Here is a 20,783-nt window from a genome sequence, read left to right as displayed (position 1 = left end):
TTGCAGCCTTGTTTACTCCCCATCAAGTTGTCTGCGTTGATGAGTCCCTGATTACGTTTTCTGGCCGCTTGTCATTCAAACAGTATCTTCCCAGCAAGCGTGCCAGATACGGGGTCAGGATGTATAAGCTCTGTGACAGGGCCATGGGCTATACATGTAGTTTTATGGTTTACGAGGGAAGAGATAGTCACGTAGAGCCGCCGAACTGCCCTGACTACATTGGAAGTGCTGGTAAGATAGTGTGGGACTTGGTGTCACCCTTATTCGGAAAGGGGTACCACTTGTATGTGGACAATTATTACACAAACGTGCCACTTTTTAGTCACTTGTTTGATCATCAAATTGGTGCATGTGGCACCGTGCGATCTAATCGCCGGGGCTTTCCCCAGCGGCTTGTAGATATCCGTCTTAGGCTCGGGAGAGAACTTGCTTGAGATGTAATAATTTGCTCGCTGTGAAGTGGAGGGATAATAACAATGTTTTCGTTCTTTCCTCCCTTCACGCAGACACAACAGTCCAAATTTTTATGGCGACTAGTGTTGTGGAGAAACCCCTCTGTGTCCACGAATATAACCTCAATATGGGAGGGGTGGACCTCAATAACCAGTTGTTGGCGCTGTACCTAATTACCCGTAAGGCCAGACACTGGTATAAAAAGTGTTTGTATACTTATTTCAATTGGCTTTGCTGAACGCTCATGTGCTATACAGAGCTTCAGGACGAACTGGATCCTTCCTTAAATTCTAGGAAGAGATCATCAGAGCCTTTCTGTTTCCAGACGGTGCTCTGGCCCAACTTCCCAATGCAAATGCAGTAAGCCGGCTGCATGAGAGGCATTTTCCGCATGTCCGCTCTGGTACCCCTACCCAAAGAACACCCCAAAGAACATGTTGTGTCTGTAGAAAGTGCGGATTTAGGCGTGACACACGCTTTTATTGTCTCTCCTGTCCTGACCAACCTGGTCTTTGCATTGGTGACTGTTTTGAACGCTATCACACACTAGTTGAGTATTAGTGTAGGGTACAGCACCACACAGTCATAGGCACACGTACACAGGGTCTCGGGGTCTCGAAAGATGTGATGGCCATCACATTTTGAGAGACCCTAATCTGCAACGTTCAGTTTATAGTTTTTTTTTACAGTTTTTATAAAAGTGAAAAAAGTGAAAAAAAAAAACACAAAAAAACACTAAAAAATAGTTGTGGTTGCATTTTTCTTCTCTCGCTCTATTGTTCTCTCTCTTATGTTCACTCTCTACTGTCCGCTTTACTGTTCACTCACTATTGTTCTATATCTATTGTTCTCTCTGTTTTATTTTTACTATGTTTTATTGTATTTGCTTTGCAGGTATGGTATGTTATACTGTAATGTTTGTTTTATTCTTAACCATCATTTGCTTAGCAGGTACGCCATTCAGCTGCAGCGCGGATTTATTTATCTTGACAGCAACAGCGACAGCAAAAGCACCCCTGTCCCCCCCTGCTCTCGCACAAAGGCGAACACAAGCGTCGGTCTGGCGTCAAATGTAAACAGCAATTGCACCATGCATGTGAGGTATCACCGCGAAGGTCAGATCAAGGGCAGTAATTTTAGCAGTAGACCTCCTCTGTAAATCTAAAGTGGTAACTTGTGAAGGCTTTTAAAGGCTTTTAAAAATGTATGTAGTTTGTTGCCACGTTTGTGCGCAATTTTAAAGCATGTAGTGTTTGGTATCCATGTACTCGGGCTAAGATCATCTTTTTTATTTCATCAAACATTTGGGCAATATAGTGTGTTTTAGTGCATTAAAATTTTAAAAAGTGTGTTTTTTCCCAAAAAAATGCGTTTGAAAAATCGCTGCGCAAATACTGTGAAAAAAAAATGAAACACCCACCATTTTAATATGTAGGGCCTTTGCTTAAAAAAAATATATATAATGTTTGGGGTTCAAAGTAATTTTCTTGCAAAAAAAAAAAAAAAATTTTTCCATGTAAACAAAAAATGTCAGAAAGGGCTTTGTCTTCAAATGGTTAGAAGAGTGGGTGATGTGTGACATAAGCTTCTAAATGTTGTGCATAAAATGCCAGGACAGTTCAAAACCCCCCAAATAACCCCATTTTGGAAAGCAGACACCCCAAGCTATTTGCTGAGAGGTATGGTGAGTATTTTGCAGACCTCGCTTTTTATCACAAAGTTTTGAAAATTGAAAAAAGAAAACAAAAATACATTTTTCTTTTCTTTCTTCATTTTTAAAAACAAACGAGAGCTGCACAATACTCACCATGCCTCTCAGCAAATAGCTTGGGGTGTCTAATTTCCAAAATGGGGTCATGGAGGGGGGGGGGTTGTGCTATCTTGGCATTTTATGGCCTTCAAAACTGATAGGTAGTGAGGAGTAAAATAAAAAATTTACGCCCTTAGAAATCCTGAAGTCGGTGCTCAGGTTTCGGGGCCCCGTACGTGGCTAGGCTCCCAAAAAGTCCCACACATGTGGTATCCCCGTACTCAGGAGAAGCAGCAAAATGTATTTTGGGGTGTAATTCCACATATGTCCATGGCATGTTTGAGCAATATATCATTTAGTGACATCTTTGTGCAAAAAAAAAAAAAAAAAAAGTTTGTCATTTTCCAGCAACTTGTGGCAAAATATGAAATCTTCCATGGACGAAATATGCCACTCAGCAAATAGCTTGGGGTGTCTACTTTCCAAAATTGGGTCATTTGGGGGGGTTTTGTACCATCTTGGCATTTTATGGCCTTCAAAACTGTGATAGGTAGCGAGGAGTGAAATAAAAAATTTACGCCCTGATGCCGCGTACACACGAGCGGACTTTACGGCAGACTTTGCTCGGCGGACTTTACGCCGGACTTTATGACAGACTTTCCGAATGAACAGACTTGCCTACACACAATCCACCAAAGTCCGTCGAATTCGTACGTGATGACGTACGGCCAGACTAAAACAAGGAAGTTCATAGCCAGTAGTCAATAGCTGCCCTAGCGTGGCTTTTTGTCCATCGAACTAGCATACAGACGAGCGGACTTTTCGATCAGACTCGAGTTCGACGGATAGATTTAAAACATGTTTCAAATCTAAGTCCGTCCAATTTTTGAGCAAACAAAGTCTGCTGGAGCCCACACACGATCGAATTGTCCGACGAAATCCTGTCCGCCAGGCAAAGTCTGCCGTAAAGTCCGCTCGTGTGTACGCGGCATTAGAAATCCTGAAGGTAGTGCTTAGTTTTCGGGCCCCGTACGCGGCTAAGCTCCCAAAAAGTCCCACACATGTGGTATCCCCGTACTCAGGAGAAGCAGCAAAATTTATTTTGGGGTGCAATTCCACATATACCCATGGCATGTTTGAGCAATATATCATTTAGTGACAACTTTGTGCAAAAAAAAAAAAAAAAAAAAGTTTGTCATTTTCCCGCAACTTGTGGCAAAATATGAAATCTTCCATGGACGAAATATGCCACTCAGCAAATAGTTTGGGGTGTCTACTTTCCAAAATGGGGTCATTTGGGGGGGTTTTGTGCCATCTTGGCATTTTATGGCCTTCAAAACTGTGATAGGTAGCAAGGAGTGAAATCAAAAATTTACGCCCTTAGAAATCCTGAAGGCATTGCTTGGTTTTCGGGCCCCTTACGTGGCTAAGCTCCCAAAACGTCCCACACATGTGGTATCCCCGTACTCAGGAGAAGCAGCAAAATGTATTTTGTGGTGCAATTCCACATATAACCATGGCATATGTGAGCAATATATAATTTAGTGGCAAATTTTTGTAAAAAATGTTTTTTTTTTTGTCATTATTCAATCACTTGGGACAAAAAAATAAAATATTCGTGGGCTCAAATGGGCTCAACATGCCTCTTAGCAATTTCCTTCAGGTGTCTACTTTCCAAAATGAGGTCATTTGGGGGGGGGGGGGGGGGGTTGTACTGCCCTGCCATTTTAGCACCTCAAGAAATGAGATAGGCAGTCATAAACTAATCTGCGTAAATTCCAGAAAATGTACCCTAGTTTGTAGATGCTATAACTTTTGCGCAAACCAATAAATATACGCTTATTGATTTTTTTTTTTACCAAAGACATGTGGCTGAATAAATTTTGGCCTAAATGTATGAATAAATTGAGTTTATTGGATTTTTCTTATAACAAAAAGTAGAAAATATCATTTTTTTTCAAAATTTTCAGTCTTTTTCCGTTTATATCGCAAAAAATAAAAATCGCAGAGGCAATCAAATTCCATCAAAAGAAATCTCTATTTGTGGGAAAAAAAAGACGCAAATTTCTTTTGGGTACAACATTGCATGACTGCGCAATTACCAGTTAAAGAAGCGCAGTGCTAAATTGTAAAAAGTCCTCCGGTCATTGAGCTGCCAAATGATCCGGGACTTAAGTGGTTAAAAAGTGGTATATGAGTCTTATTGTGTATATCTTTTGCAAGGAAGGTTTTTTCTTTACACCTCCTTATCTCTCTATACTTGCGCTTTAACCCATACCCTCTTTTTTATATTTTTTAGATTTTTTATAGTCTATTCCCTTTGCTGAAATTCATCTAAATGTGGGATTTACTGATGTATTACTACATATATTTTTCTAATTTTGATTGCAACTAATCTAAATAAATGACTCATTACCAAGAATAAACATACCGTATATACTCGAGTATAAGTCGTTCCGAGTATAAGTCGAGGCCCTAATTTACCACAAAAAAATGGGAAAAACTTATTGACCCGAGTATAAGACGAGGGTGAAAATGCACAGCTACTGTAAATGGAAAAGAGGGTCAACAATGCCCATTTGCAACCTCACCGTGCCCATTTGCATGCCTCACTGTGCCCATTTGCAGCCATAGGTCCCCAGAACTTCAAACTCGGTAGTTAAGGGTTCCTAGATGCCCCCTAGCTGCAGCCAAAATTTGGGGTCTCTGAACCCAAAGGTCCCGAAATGACATGTCAAGCACTTTTCTGCAGCAGAGAATGACATTTTCCGAACCTATTTTGGGGGCCCGTATCTCAGGGCTACTTGATGCTAGGAACCCCAGCTTTGGATATGTTATGGTACCAGTTCCACTGGGTTTGCACACCAAATCTGGGGTTCCTAGCCCCAAGTGGCCCTGAGATACAGGGCCCCAAATTTGGTTCAGAAAATGTCAAGCACTTTTCTGCAGCAGAGAATGACATTTTCCGAACCTACTTTGGGGTCCCGTATCTCGGGGCTACTTGGTGCTAGGAACTCCAGCTTCGGATATATACTGTAAGTGGCCCTGTGATACGGGGCCCCAAAGTCGGTTCGGAAAATGAAATTTTTTGCTGCAGAAAAGTGCTTGACTCGAGTATAAGTCGAGGGGGGTACTTTCAGCACAAAAAAATTGCTGAAAAATTCGACTTACACTCGAGTATATATGGTACATTTATTGATACCATTTTAAAAAATTTTTATTATTATTTTTCTATGTTAGATTGGCAGTCCCCTGATTTCATGGCTGTTCCTTATGAGTTTTGATTTGCTGCTTGATGGTAATACACACCATAGCATACTCTGAAGCATAGCCTGGGAACATCCCAGTCTAGGGCTTTCATTCAATGTTCACTAATCTGATAGCCAGCCATTTAACCGGCCGAATTCTGTGTCTCTAGCATGATATCGCTATTCTAACATTTTTTGAGACCTGAGGCTCTGTCACTCTTCAATGTGGCTTGTGCACTATTCCACAACGGATATTGTAATTGTGAGTATCATTTCTATCCCATGTCCTGATATATTCTGCTATGTTCATACATAATTCACTATGTTAAGTAAATATATATATATATATATATATATATACATTATATATATATATATATATATATATATATATATATATATCACCTTAATTGTATGTTTCATTATACTGAAATACAAACCCTTTTTTTTATTAGAAACATAATGTCGTGTACACACGACCGGACTTTTGACGGACTGAATCATGTCGGACTTTTTGACGGACTTTCGACGGACTTCCGTCGAATCGGACTTGCCTACACACAATCACAACAAAGTCCGACAGATTCGACCATGATGACGTACGACCGGACTAGAATAAGGAAGTTTATAGCCGGTAGCCAATAGCTGCCCAGCTCATTTTTCGTCCGTCGGACTAGCATACAGACGAACAGATTTTTCGACCAGACTCGAGTCTGTCGGAAATATTTGAAACATGTTCTATTTCTAAAGTCTGTTACATTTTCAACAGAAAAGGTCCGCTGCAGCCCACACACGGTCAAATTGTTCCGACGGATTCGTTCCGACGGACAAGTTTGGTCAAAAAGTCCGACCGTGTGTACACGGCATAACAGTTTGCTTCCACTTAACCCCTGAGGAAGGAAATGAATAGGTTTATCCCTATTCCCCTGTTTTTCCGAAACGTTGGGATTTTTGTGATCATATCAGCTGCATGACCCCTCTCCTGGAGTCTACATAAGAGCCAACAAATAAGCAACTGTATATGCAGATATATCTTATTCTATGTTTTTAGGAATATTTCAACTGTATTTTGTAAATGTGTTTGTTTTCTATATACTCTAGTACTTTTGCTTCTATCCCTTACTCATACCCCTACCCGCACAATCCCTTAAAGGGCATCCTTTTTCCAAATTGTTACAATATGGGATGTGGTAGGAGTTCTTTGGGAATTAACTCTTAGGTGATTTCTCTTCATTCATATATACTTACCATGGGCTGTGCCATTACTTGTTATTTCTTTGAACTCTTCAGTAGTTTCCTTGGATGGGTAGTTGTCCAGGCGGCTGGTTTGCATTGTGTGTTACACTACTTGACTTCCTCTTTGTTGTCCCAGCTGACAGTGTGTGCCAGCAGCTCCTGTCTGTTTTTCAGGACACCTGAGAGTGGTTTGCCATCCTGCTGTCAGCTGACAAGACCGAGGGTCCTGTGACGGTTCTGGACTTCTTGGGTATTGAAATTGACACAGTGGCGATGGTTTTTCGGCTGCCCAGTGACAAGCTGGCCAGGCTCCTCTCCCTGGTCTGCTTGGCAAAAGGGGCTAAAAAAACTGCAGTTAAAACAGCTTCAGTCTTTGCTGGGTCACTTGGTCTTTGCCTGTTGAGTCATCTGCATGGGGAGGGCTTTCTGTAGACACCTGGCATGGGCCATGAAGGGGTGTCTGCCCCCCACCATTATATCCATATCACCAAGCCAATGTGGGATGACGAGGATGTGGCTATCCTTTCTCCAGTCCTACAATGGCCAGTCATGTTGGTTGCTGGAGGAGGTACCGAACTCACAGCTGGAGCTATACAGTGATGCAGCTGGCTCCTGTGGTTTTGGTGCCTTTTTCCAGGGGGAGTGGTCTGCTGAGTGTTGGCCGGCCTCATGGGCTCACATGGATCTTTTGCACAACTTCACACTGCTGGAGCTCTTTCCGATTATTGTCGCCTTTAAGCTGTGGGGCGAGCGGTTGCGCAATCACCAGGTGGTTTTCTGGTCCGATAACAGGAGCGTGGTGCAGGTGGTCAATTAATAGTCTGCCAGATCCCCTCCACTCGTGTCGTTGCTACGTTTTTTGGTTCTAAAATGCCTGCAGTTTAACGTATGCTTTAGAGCTAGGCATGTTCCTGGAACTGCTAACGATATTGCTGATGCTCTCTCTTGTTCACAGCTTGATCGTTTCTGCTCCCTGGCTCAGTCGGGTTCCCTGGAGAGCCTCCCCTGTCCAGCCTACTTGTGGAACCTCGTTTCCGATGTTTGCTAGACCTCCTCCGGGCGTCGCAGTCCCCGTGGATGTGGGCGTCGTACTGTCACATGTGGGACAAATGGGTCCAGGTGACAGGAGGTGAGTTTTCCATCTCGTCTTAACAGGAAAGATGCGTGGCTTTATTTTCTTATCTTGTTTATTTGCTAAAAAAAGGTTCTTTTGGTTCCATGGTTTCGTCGGCTATGTCTGCTTTGTCCTTCTGGTTTCAGCTCCTTGGGTGGGAAGACATCACAAAAGCGTTTCCTGTCCTTGGGTGGTTGGAGACGTGTGACTCATTCCCCCATTCCCGGTGCTGGGTTTCCCTCACCATTCTCTCCGGTATCCTTTCCCTGTTGCCGTCCATTTGCTTTTCCCCATTCGAGATTCTTCTTTTCCAAGTGGCTCTCTCTTGGGCGTTTTTCAGGGCTTTTCGCATTGGTGAACTGGTTTCAAAATCCACGTCCTTGGCGGGCGGCGTCCTGGCGGAGAACATTACCTTCTCTGAGCGATGCGTGTCAGTTTTGTTGTGCACATCAAAAACCGACAGGTTTGGTAAGGGGAGAAGGGTTGTTTTGTACCCTTGCGGGGGCTCCTTCTGCCCTGTTTCGTTGGCCTCCCCCTTCCTGTCCTCACGCCCCCCGTCCCCTATTTTCTTTGTCCACGCTGATTCCTCCTCTCTCAACAGGTTCCAATTTTTGCGGGCTTTTCATTGCTGCCTCGAAAAACTGGACCTCCCTTCGCGTGGCTTTGTGACCCACTCCTTTCGAATGGGCAATGCCACTGTGGCTATGGGTTTCTCTGATACGGAACTCCAGCGTTTGGGTAGGTGGGAATCGTCTCGTATTTCTTTGTACATCCTCCAAAACCTGTTGTTTTAATTTTCAGATCGTTACCCGGCTCTGGTCTGGATTGTTGGAGATTCCTTCATTTACTGGGCCGCTCTTTGGGCGGAAGTTCAGAGCCACGGGAAGAATTTGGGTTTTATCTATGATCTCGCCAGGATCCGCTGGCTTGGACTTCATGGTTTATGCTAGCCTCAGGTCCTTCCAGAGTGTTTGCACCTTCGGTCCCACGTGTCTGGCCCCATCATCTTGATTCTTCACGCTGGAGGGAATGATGCGGGTTATACACGTTCTGTGGATTTAATTTCTGCTATCAAGCGGGACATTGCTCAAAGCTATGCAGTTTATACCAATTTGGTGCTCATCTGGTCGAAAATTGTGCCTCACTTGCTATGGGCCAGGGAAATACCTGGACCCCAGCTGGAACGCTTCTGTCACAAAGTTAATGCCCAGGTCGCCAGGTTTGTTCGGCAAATCGGTGGGGTTCGTCATCCGTCACAAGGATCTGGAGGGTAATAATGATGATCTGTTGAGACCGGATGGCGTTCACCTTAATGACATTGGGTTGGACATCTTCAACCTTGGCCTGCAGCAAGGTGTGGAACAGGCGCTGGCTGTGGTGGGGCTCTCGTCAGCTATCCACTGACGGGTGGATGGCGGTTTCTTGACCTTGCCAGCATTTAAAGTTGCTGTAATAGGCTGTGCCCTTGATGAAAAATTGGAAGTAGGCTGTCTGTCCAGCACTTATGGTAAGGACAGGCCCCACTTCCCCCTTTTGGAATTGAGTGCTCACAGTACGACTGTGACTGGCACTGGTTAAATGTGTTCACATGTTACGTGTTGGAATTTAATAAAGCTGTGGTCTTGGCCTTTCCAACCTAATGGTTGTAAGTGTCTTATTTAATGCGGTAAAAGGGCAAGGGTGGTGGGGGATTTGATCCCATTGTGTTACATTAATTGGAACCTAGGCCCATTGCGCCTCAGCAGTAATGCATGGAGTACTGAGAAAATCCATTTGTAGTCATTTGTCTCCTTTAACACGAGAGTAAAGTAGAATAAAATTACTGATAGATATCTAAATGATCCTGGCCATTCAAACATTATACTAACATTTTGTTCATTCTTTTATGTGTTCAACTTACCATTATCCATTAATCCATAATCAGATTTCAAAACATCTGTTTGTGAAGTTCTGGGGTCAGGGACATTCACTGGCTTCAATCCAGCTCTTATTCTAGCCTAACAGAGTGAAATGTATAATTGGGTGCAATTATTACACATAATAATCTATTGTACAATATGTTTTAAATGGGGGGGCATAAAAATGTTGATTCTCTATTTTGATGGGAACCTTTCATATACAGGGATCCTTATTTTCTACAATCTTTTACTAACAATAGTTATGCCCTGTACACAAGATAGGATTTTCCGATGGAAAATGTGTGATAGGACCCTGTTGGAAATTCCAAATGTGTGTGGGCTCCATCACACATTTTCCATAGGAATTTCCAACACACAAAGTTTGAGAGCTGGCAACAAAATCCGTTGTCGGAAATTCCGATCGTGTGTACACAATTCTGACACACAAAGTGCCACGCATGCTCGGAATCAAGCAGAAGAGCAGCACTGGCTACTGAATTTCATTTTTCTCGGCTCGTCGTACGTGTTGTACGTCACCGCATTCTTGACGTTCTGAGTTTCCGACCAACTTTGTGTGACCGTGTGTATGCAAGACAAGTTTGAGCCAACATCCGTCGGAAAAAATCCCATGGATTTTGTTGTCGGAAAATCCTATCGTGTGTACAGGGCATAAGTGTCATCAATGTTAAATTCTGCTGATGCAGATACAATAGTTCCCATAAAAAAGATATGCTTAAAGTATATCTAAACCCCAAAACAAAGATGTTATATATTGCAATTAGCCAGTACATAGATGTGGTGGTTGCATTAGGGTTATCAGTAGTGGCGGGACAAGGTCGGGTCATCCAGTGCCCAGGGCAAAGACACCAAACTGCGCTCCCCAGGTGGAGTAGTGTGCAGGTCTAATAGTAGTATGTGCAGTGCCAACCCTTAATGTATACAACGGGTGTGGCATGCACTAAAATAGTGTCAATGGTAGTGGCCCACCACAGCAAACTGGAGAGTATAAGGGTGGGTTTACACTACCTGATGAGAAAAACGTCCTGTTTTGCATGGTGCCTCACCTTTTTACAATGCAAGGCATTTCTATGCACGGTCACACAGATGGCTGCAAAGCAGTGTGGAAAAATGTAGACATGTTGCATATTTTTTCACCGATCTGCCCACAGTGTGGAAGTGTGAACAGAACACACAAAAAACACTGTATTCTGTGTTTCCTTGTGGAGACCTGCATATTTTTTTTCTACAGAAAAACGCAGCTCTCTGCACTAGTGTGAACCAGCCCTAATGGTGGTGCACATTCTGTCCTACAGAAAATATGGGGCTAACAGTGGCAAAAGGAAGAAATGGTGTGATGGCCCTTGGATCAGTGGTGTAGCTGAAGGGAAAAAATGTCCTTGTGTCAATGGTGTCACTATAAGGAAGTAATGTCCCTGTGTGAGCGGTGTTGCTGGAAGGAAAATATATCCTTGCATCGGTGATGTCAGTAAAAGACACAATGTTGCTGCATCATTGCTGGTGGGGAAAAATTGCTGCTGCATTAATGATGTGAGTCTTAGTAGAACTAATATGGCATTGGTGTCAGTGGGATAAAGAAAGAGAGTGAGCCAGAAAGTGGGTGTGGGGAAGGGGAGCTAAGAGGTGGGTGGGTCTTTATGGGTGTACTTATCTAAACAAGGGCATTTCTAGACAGCCTGGCTCCATTAGTCATGTCTGCCAGTCCAATTCAAAGTCTAGACAGCTTCACTATTGTATTAACCCCATACAGCCTGCTACTGGGAGAGAGTGCTTACTTAGCTGGCTATCTACTGGTCTGATCTGGAGTGAGAGCAGTCTTATTTTCCAGCCAGGTTCAAATGCTGTGCCAGTGAAATGGAGTGGGCTAGGGGTGTTATGACTGTGTAGACATAGGAGAGGTGGAGTAGCTGTATCAGGAAGAATGGCATTCCTACTGAGGTGGATGTGTGTGATTAGCGGGCACCTGCCTCTCTTTGTTTACCCACAGGCTGCTTTTGGAGGAAGGAGAGAGCAGAATTCTGCCACCAGCAGCTATCGAGGCCCCTGCTCCTTATGGCATCTAATGTCACTGCTGTCAGCAAGGCAGCTGGAGAGCAGAGCAGCCTCAAGAAGTGTGCCCCATATTCTACATAGTAATATTGCACCCAAGGTACGCGTCCCTTCTGCCTCACCCCTTGTCCCAGCTCTGATTATCAGTAAATAAAGATACCCATTCTTGCAACATCCTGTGTACTGAACTGAAATCTTGAAATAATCTTATCAGCTTTCTCAGCTACCTTATGTGTGTGTGACAACACTGCTTTTCCAAAAAAAAAATATTTAAAATGAATGCAGCCACCACATCTAAGGACAAGTATTCTGCAATATCTTTATTTTTTTTTAAGGTTTAGATACACTTTAATAGTTGGCCAACAATGGGAGATTTAACCAGCTGTTGATGCTTCAGGTGAAAACTGTAAATAATAGTTTTAGATTTTAGTTAATAGATTTAACTTAGTATATGCATTACCTCTTCACAGACTTTGTGCCAGTTCATACAAAAGATATAGGGAATATAAATGCAAGTTTGTAGCAACAACGGACAGAATATTCCAATCCAAAGACCTTAAAGACAAAACATACATTTGAAAATATACAGCTATTAGCACCAAATGCTATGATAATTGCCTTGCACAAATAACCAGATTGTAAAATTTATTAGCCAGTATAAAACATTTTTTTTTTTTTTTGTAAATGTCTTTTTATTAATATTTTGCACAATAAAAAACAACAAAAGGTGAGACATAACCACTCCACACAGGGCGGGAAAATGAGAAAAAACAGAAAAAAAATAAAATAAAAGTAAAAATCTCCCACAACAACCCCCCCCCACCTTTTCCATGTTAACCACTCCCTGGATAAATCCACTTCCCCGGATGCAGGGCCCCTACAACATGAGGGGCAGGTATCCTCAACATTATGTTAAATACACACTGATACAACGAGTGCATAGTTTACATTGCAACAATAATAATAATAGTGCCTTCAATCAGTTTCAGAGGAAAATAGTTACATAGTTAGTCAGGTTGAAAAAAGACACAAGTCCATCCAGTCCAACCATAAAAAAAAAAAAAAAAACAAAAAAAAAAAACGTACAATCCAATATACCCAATACTATACCCACAGTTGATCCAGAGGAAGGCAAAAAACCCCAGCAGAGCATGCTCCAATTTGCTACAGCAGGGGAAAAAATTCCTTCCTGATCCCAGAGAGGCAATCGGATTTTCCCTGGATCAACTTTACCTATAAATGTCAGTACCCAGTTATATTATGTACATTTAGGAAAATAGTTACATAGTTAATGTAGAGAGAGAGTTATCAAGGCAGCAGTCAGTCTCCAGAAAACCCAATGGTGTCACAGAATTACAGAGTCATATCCCCCCGTATGCAGAACCCCTCAGACAACTTTCTTTGCAGTAGCTTCAACCAGATATTGATTAAACTAAAGAAAGATCACTGTCCAACCAAATCTTCCAAACTCTGTCAAAGGATCAGTGCCTTGCACGCGTAAAACAACAGCAAGCTAAGCAAAGTACGTGGGCCTTAGTAGGTGCCAAGCCCTCCACCAAGCCAAGCGCGCCCATTGTCACCATCAAGGGCACAGGCACAGATGTAATCTCCGTTATGCAGCGCCCAACAGCAGACCAGAACTCCTTAACTATCTGGCAATGCCAGAAAACGTGACTAAAATTGGCCGGGGAATGCGAGCAACGCCAACACTCAGCCGATGTTCCCGGGTAGATTTTAGATAACCGTGTTGGGGTGTAATATATTCTTTGCAGGAATTTAAATTGAATCAAGCAGTCTCTAGCAGACACTAAGGAAATGCTCCATACATCGTCCCACTCCTTCCCTCCCAAATCCGAAACTTCTTCCACCCACTGCGCACTTACACTTAGCCACCACCGGAAACAGCTCTTTATAAAGTTCAGACAATGTTTTTTTCAAGGAGTCATCCAACAGAATATTCTCCAAAATTGATGATTTGAGTTCAAGCTTAGTGGAGCCAAAATGGGACACAAAAGCGTGTCGCAATTGGAGGTAGCGAAAGAAATAAGTATTTGGAAGCTCAAATTTTTGTTTCAAATCCGAGAACTGCAGCAGCCCGCTGCCTCTGGTGACATCACCTAATGTTTTAATCCCTTTGGTCACCCACAAAATTGAATCAGGTATATTAAGCAAATGGGTAAAACAAGGATTCCTCCAGAGCGGCGGAGCTGGCAACATGGCAGTAGGGGCAGGCGCTAGTAGTTTCAGAACACAGTCCCAAGCCTTTACAGTGGCTCGCATTGTGCCCGTCAGTGGAAACTGTGCCCCAGAGCCCCTGTACACCAGGAGACGTAGGCACTCATAGGAAGGAAAAAAGCATTATTTTGGCATTTACATAATGCAACTCATTCCTTTTGCCTGCTTCCATCAGGATCCGGGCTCGGTCCCTAAAATTCAAGAACCGCACCAGGAACGGTCTCGGCCGAATTCCAGGAGGGCGTTCGTCTGTGGGTACCCGATGGGCCCTTTCCACCACATAGGTAGGGGAGACCTGTGGCAGCTGGAGTAGATCTTGAAAGAATGGCTCTGCAAACTGGTTTGGATTGTGCCCCTCAGCCTTTTCCAGGAATTCCCTTTATGGCCATCCTCTGAATCTGCATGGCCCTAATCAATTTGTGCTGTACTTATCCCCTTTTTGGCTCATGTATTACCAATAACCACCATTAGAGGGCCAGCCCCATAACCACCATTCAAGTAGTTCCAGTCCCCTCTATACTAAATATCTCTTTCCCACCATTCCATATAACCTTGCTTACTCTTTTGAAATAGAATATTCATTCTAAAATCCATTTTTTATTCCTAGTATCCATATACACCACACATCTCCCTATGCCTTTTTCGCTGCACTAAAAATGTTACCTCCTGACCACCGTAGCAGCTCGCATAGGGCACTGGGTAATGTAGTTCCTCCCTCCTCCATGTCACCATATAAATACTTCCTCATTCCATCATGATGCTATCATAGCCTGAAGAAGGAGCACGCATGCTCCGAAAGCACGCCTGCTGACCCTGTGTACCACATCCAGTGACATCACAGCCGACGGGGAGACGACTGCCAGCTTGACTCAGAGCCTTGGAAACCCCTGCAGCTAGCGAGACAGCAGCAGCACCCCGTACCACTGGCTATCTGGATCTGGACTACACAGCGAGCCTCCCCTAGTGACTAGCCTTTTTAGCCCTTACCCTGTGAGTTAATGCTTATATCAATTTTTATGTTAATAAACTCATCATTAATTATTTTAATATAGTGCACTCAGATGAGCAATGCTGTTCTTCACATCACTTGCCACGTCACCTGCCACAAGTTGCGGATTGTCACTTGCCACATCACCTGACATAAGTTGCAGATTGTCACTTGCCATGTCACCTGCCACAAGTTGCGAATTGTCACTTGCCACGTCACCTGCCACACGTTGCGGATTGTCACTTACCACATCGCCTGTCACCAGGTGCAGATTGTCACTTGCCACGTCACCTGCCACAAGTTGAGCATTGTCACTTGCCAGGTTGCCTGTCACCAGATGCAGATTTTCACTTGCCATGTCACTGCCACACGTTGTGGATTGTCACTTGCCACATCACCTGCCACACGTTGCAGATTGTCACTTGCCTGCTATAATTGTCACTTTCCTGCTAAGGTGAGGATTGTCACTTCCTGTGTCCGAGAGTGAAGTCAGGCAGCAGAGAGATGATGTAAACTCTCTGCTGCCCATGGTTGCCTGCACAACGAGAGCGGAACTGCAGGGATGCAGGGCGGGTGCCAGGCGTTGAGAGATGTCATCTCTCTGCTCCCCCGCAGGCCAGCCCGCTGATTGGCCAGCCGCCCACTTGCCTGCTGACTGGTCCGCTCGCTCACCCACTGAGCCGCCTGCCCGTCCGCTCACTTAACCGCCTGCGCGCTGAGCCGCCCACTCACTCACCCACTGACTGGCACGCCGCTCACCCACAACTAATTTCTCAGGGGGGCAATTGGCCCTTGCCCCCCCCCCCCCCCCGGATCTGCCCCTGATGTTCATGAGCTTCCACCTCTGGAGAAACATTGAATTTTGAGTCGTATATAAACTCTCTATGGACTATTCTATCTTATCACCTTTTACACTGGGTGCTATAAACTTTACAATTTTCCTTCATATTGATTTCACTTCATATACGTTTGATCATGTGCACTGTAGTATGTGATATTTTAGCACACTCAGTTTTTTGATTAGCGGTGCAATACGAACCATTTACCTGATATCTTGCCTGGTAAATTCACTTAGAATTTTGTTTCATTTTGTTTAAAGTGGCAGCAATCAAATTATCACTTTATTCATCTACATATATTTTTGATATATATATTTTTATATATAATATAATTTTTTTCTTTTTCACTATTCATTTATAATTTCTGTTCTGTGACGCATAGGTGGGATTGGTGGTTATTTTTTATAGGTTACTGTTCCTCTTTGATAGTAATTTATTTTTATATATATTTATTTTTGTTGTTCAAGTTTGGAGTTACAAAAATTTCAGTAAATATTCTGAGGTCTATTTTTTCTGTGAACAGCCTCAGCCTGGAACTTCTCTTAAGCTATGCCCCACTGATGCATTTACCCCCACCCAGTGGGGGTGTAGACATACAGGTAGAGGAGTGGAAAAAGACAATTTTTTTTTATGCATCATCAGCCTGGTGAGCGGAGTGAAATGCAGCAGAGGGATGTGGCTTAGGAGGAGTTCCAGACTTATGCCCTGTACACATGGTCGGATTTTCCGACGGAAATTGTGTGATAGGACCTTGTTGTCGGAAATTCCGACCGTGTGTGGGCTCCATCACACATTTTCCATCGGAATTTACGAAACACAAAGTTTGAGAGCTTGCTATAAAATTTTCCGACAACAAAATCCGTTGTCGGAAATTCCGATCGTGTGTACACAAATCCGGCGCACAAAGTGCCACGCATGCTCAGAATAAATTAAGAGACGAAAGCTATTGGCTACTGCCCCGTTTATAGTCCCGACGTACATGTTTTACATCACCACGTTCAGAACGATCAGATTTTCTGACAACTTTGTGCGACCGTGTGTATGCAAGACTGGTTTGAGCCAACATGCGTCGGAAAAAATCCATGGATTTTGTTGTCGGAATGTCCGATCAATGTCCGACCGTGTGTACAGGGCACATTCCTCTCCACCTGTTGAGCTAATGCCTCACAACAGTACAACCAATTAGAAAGTGAATTTATGATTTTTACTGTTGACATATTATGCGGACACATATTTTATTCAGCAACATTTGGACCCTTACAATATATAATTTTGCATTCCATTTGTACAGTATGTATGCTCTTCTAGCACTGTTATGCATTACTTCACGGAATATTTTACCTATCACATTTAAAGCATCAGGCTTCATAGCTTGATCTGCAGCCTAGTTCTGTTTTTTTTTTTTTTTTTTTTTTTTTATATAGGAAGTCTATGCCCTCTTGCTTTTGTTTTTTTTTTTTTTGCTTATTTTAATACATAGGTGGCTCTATTAGAAATACACTTACATTTTAAGAAGATAAAAAAGCGCTTGTGAATAAAATAAAGGCGGCAGTGGAGTCATTCCGACGCGTTTTGTCTAACAAGACTTCGTCTAGGGGTCTAGACGAAGTCTTGTTAGACGAAACGCGTCGGGGGGACTCCACTGCCGCCTTTATTTTATTCACAAGCGCTTTTTTATCTTCTTAAAATGTAAGTGTATTTCTTTTTTACAATAAAAGTATTTGTTTACGGATTTACACTATGTGGCCCCCTTTCTATCTTCTATGAGTTATACGTGGGGATAGTTAACGCCACTTCGGAGAAGACCCTTCCATGAAGCTCCTTGGGACTTTTCCATCTCCTGGTTGCCAAGGTCTCCCCTTCATTGCCGCTGTGCAATACAAGCTGGTTTGACCCCGACAGTATATACTGATCTGGGTTCAAACCCTCCGGTAAGCCTCCATCTTCACGGGGAGTGGGCATTGCACATTTCTTTTAAGGACACTATGGTGCGGTGTTTGGAATGGATTTGTATATAGTTACCACCTAATTAGATCCAATGTGTATGTACTATGGACATAATAGCAACCAGCTGAACCAGAGACTGGTTATATTAAATTATTTTGTTATTTAAATATTTATACTGAACTACACGCTGTTGACGGTATATTACACAAATTCTCATCAGTGGTGACCTTTGAGGTCTCTAGTGTTCATTACCAGGTCACCGAAAGACATTTATATTGTTTTGGATGCACCTTTGTTTGTATTGAAAATATTGGACAATCACATATTACTTATCATTTTTTCACATTGATACACTAAGGGTGTATTTTCTTTTAGCGCTACACTTTTTGTTTCTTATCATAGCCCAAGTAGCCTAGTGGGTTCCCTACATAGAGTCAAATATTACACAAAACTCTATCAATTTATACTTGATATTTTATATCCCTTGCTTACTTTTTATAGTTACATAGTAGGCGAGGTTGAAAAAAGACACAAGTCCATCAAGTCCAACCTATGTGTGTGATTTTATGTCAGTATTACATTGTATATCCCTGTATGTTGTGGTCATTCAGGTGCCTATCTAATAGTTTTTTTTTTTTAATTATCGATGCTCCCCGCTGAAACCACTGCTTGTGGAAGAGAATTATACATCCTAACCACTCTTACAGTAAAGAACCCTCTATGCAGTTTAAGGTTCAACTGCTTTTCTTCTAATTTTAGTAAATGGCCGCATGTCTTATTAAATTCCCTTTCGCGGAAAGGCTTTATCCCTATTGTGGGGCCACCGTACAGTATTTGTACATTGAAGTCATATCCCCTCTCAAGCGTCTCCTCTCCAGAGAGAACAAGTTCAATGCTCGTAACCTTTCCTCATAACTAAGGTCCTCCAGTCCTCCAGTCCCTTTATTAGTTGGGTTGCCCTTCTTTGGATTCTCTCCAATTCCAGCACATCCTTCCTGAGGACTGGTGCCCAAAACTGTACAGCATATTCCAGGTGCGGCCGGACCAAAGTCCTGTAGAGTGAGAGAATTATTGTTTTATCTCTGGAGTTAATCCCATTTTTAATGCATGCCAATATTCTGTTTACTTTGTTTGCAGCAGCTTGGCATTGCATGCCATTGCTGAACCTATCATCTACTAGGACCCCCAAGTCCTTTTCCATCCTAGATACCCCCAGAGGTTCTCCACCTAGTGAGTAGATTGCATTCATATTTTTGCCACCCAAATGCATTATTTTACATTTTCTACATTAAACGTCATTTGCCATGTAGTTGCCCACCCTATTAATTTGTTTAGATCTTCTTGCAAGGTTTCTACATCCTGCAGATAAGTTATTGCCCTGCTTAGCTTAATATCGTCCACAAATACAGGGACTGAGTGGTTTATTCCATCCTCCAGATTGTTTATGAATAAATTAAATAGGATTGGTCCTAGGACAGAACTCTGGGGGACCCCACTTTCCACCCCAGACCATTCCGAGTGCTCTCCATTTATCACTACCCTCTAAACTTGTTTTCATAAATCCATGCTGATTACTGCTAATGATATAGTTGTCTTTACTAAAATCTTGTATATAGTCCCTTATCATCCCCTCCAATGTTACCTTTTTCAAATCTATTTCTAATTCTGTCCTCTGTTAGCCATGAGGGTGCTTCCTGTGACATGTCATTAGGGAAAAAAAATTCAGTTTTGGTTACTAAAGCCCTCCGAAGAATAAATTTAAAACCTTTGCATCTCTTCATCATTCTTTATGGGACCAATATGATCTGACCTCCCTTTCTTACTACCTAAAGAATTTCTTGGGATTTTTCTTACTCTCCTCCACTATGTGCCTTTTGTGTTCTATCTTAGCCACCCTGATTGCACCCTTACATTTCTTGTTCAATTCTTTGTAAAGTTGGAATGCTGATGATGATCCCTCAGCCTTTTATTTTATTTTATTTTATTTTATATTGAGCAAAGTATAAGTTGTTACAAACATTTGCATATTATAAAACTTTGGTTCTGTATATTCCTTCTCATTTTTCCATTACATTGTATTTAGGTTACAACTTTTTAAACATCTGAGACATATATGTCGTGGTAATTACACATTAGCTCTGCATCATAGCTCTGCATTCATTGCGATCTCACATTATGGTCGCATCCTCCGACTTAGAGTCATGGCTGCAATTCCCTTCTGCTAATGTTTCTAGTGGTTGCATATACAGTACCTATTAATTTTGGTAACTTAGTAACCTTTTGTACCTTTGTAGATAATATATCGCAGTTATAAAAATTTAGAATAGGTAATATAAAGTAAAAGGATAAAATTAAAGGAAAAGAAAATAAATAGACAACATAATATATAACATATATAACATACCCTAACAGTCATACTACACCCCCTGTCAGAATTTCTACCTCAAGGTAGTTAGACTATAAAGTGTTCAATCGCCTTGAGTACCACTCTTTCCATGGTAACCATAATTTGGATATCTTCTCGTATTTCCCAGTGGTCGATGAATGTAAAACTTCATATGTGCCGTGTATATAGACTGTGGCTATTACTTCTGATATGGATGGTTGCTCTACGTCTTTACAGTGCCTGAGGATTGTAAGCCTAGTTGCTAACAGTATGTGAGATGTTACTGTTCTGTGCAAGGTTGGTGTAGAGTCTAGATTTAGTGAGAGTATGGCCATTTCTGGATTTAATGGGTGGTTCTGTTGCGTAATGTTTTGTATAATGTTTTCTATCTGGATCCATAGTGGTTTAATTTTAGGGCAACTCCAAAGAATATGAGTTAATGTGCCACATTCCCCGCATAATCTCCAACAGTTAGGAGAGGTATTATGGTACATTTTGGATATACGACTAGGTGTAAGATACCATTTAAGGAAGATTTTTTTCTGCATCTCCCACAAATTGGTACTCTTGGTGGAGTTGCATATAATTTTAAATGTTGTTTCCCATTTTTCTGCTGGGTAAG

The 20,783-nt window shown here is 42.4% G+C and overlaps 1 protein-coding gene across 1 annotated transcript in view; it reads right to left on the bottom strand.

Moving 5' to 3' along the window:
- Positions 1 to 20,783, bottom strand: part of LOC141128077 (multidrug and toxin extrusion protein 2-like) — a 281,272-nt gene that overhangs the window by 16,815 nt on the left and 243,674 nt on the right. The window contains exons 15-16 of the mRNA XM_073615142.1: positions 12,227 to 12,321; positions 9,702 to 9,798 (exon numbers count right to left, since the gene is read on the bottom strand). Of these exons, the coding sequence (XP_073471243.1) occupies positions 9,702 to 9,798; positions 12,227 to 12,321 (192 nt within the window). The remainder of the gene's footprint in view (positions 1 to 9,701; positions 9,799 to 12,226; positions 12,322 to 20,783) is intronic.

Source organism: Aquarana catesbeiana, linkage group LG02 (genome assembly GCF_042186555.1).
Source record: "Aquarana catesbeiana isolate 2022-GZ linkage group LG02, ASM4218655v1, whole genome shotgun sequence".
Taxonomy (NCBI): Eukaryota; Metazoa; Chordata; class Amphibia; order Anura; family Ranidae; genus Aquarana; species Aquarana catesbeiana.
This window is presented reverse-complemented; position numbering and strand designations above follow the sequence as displayed.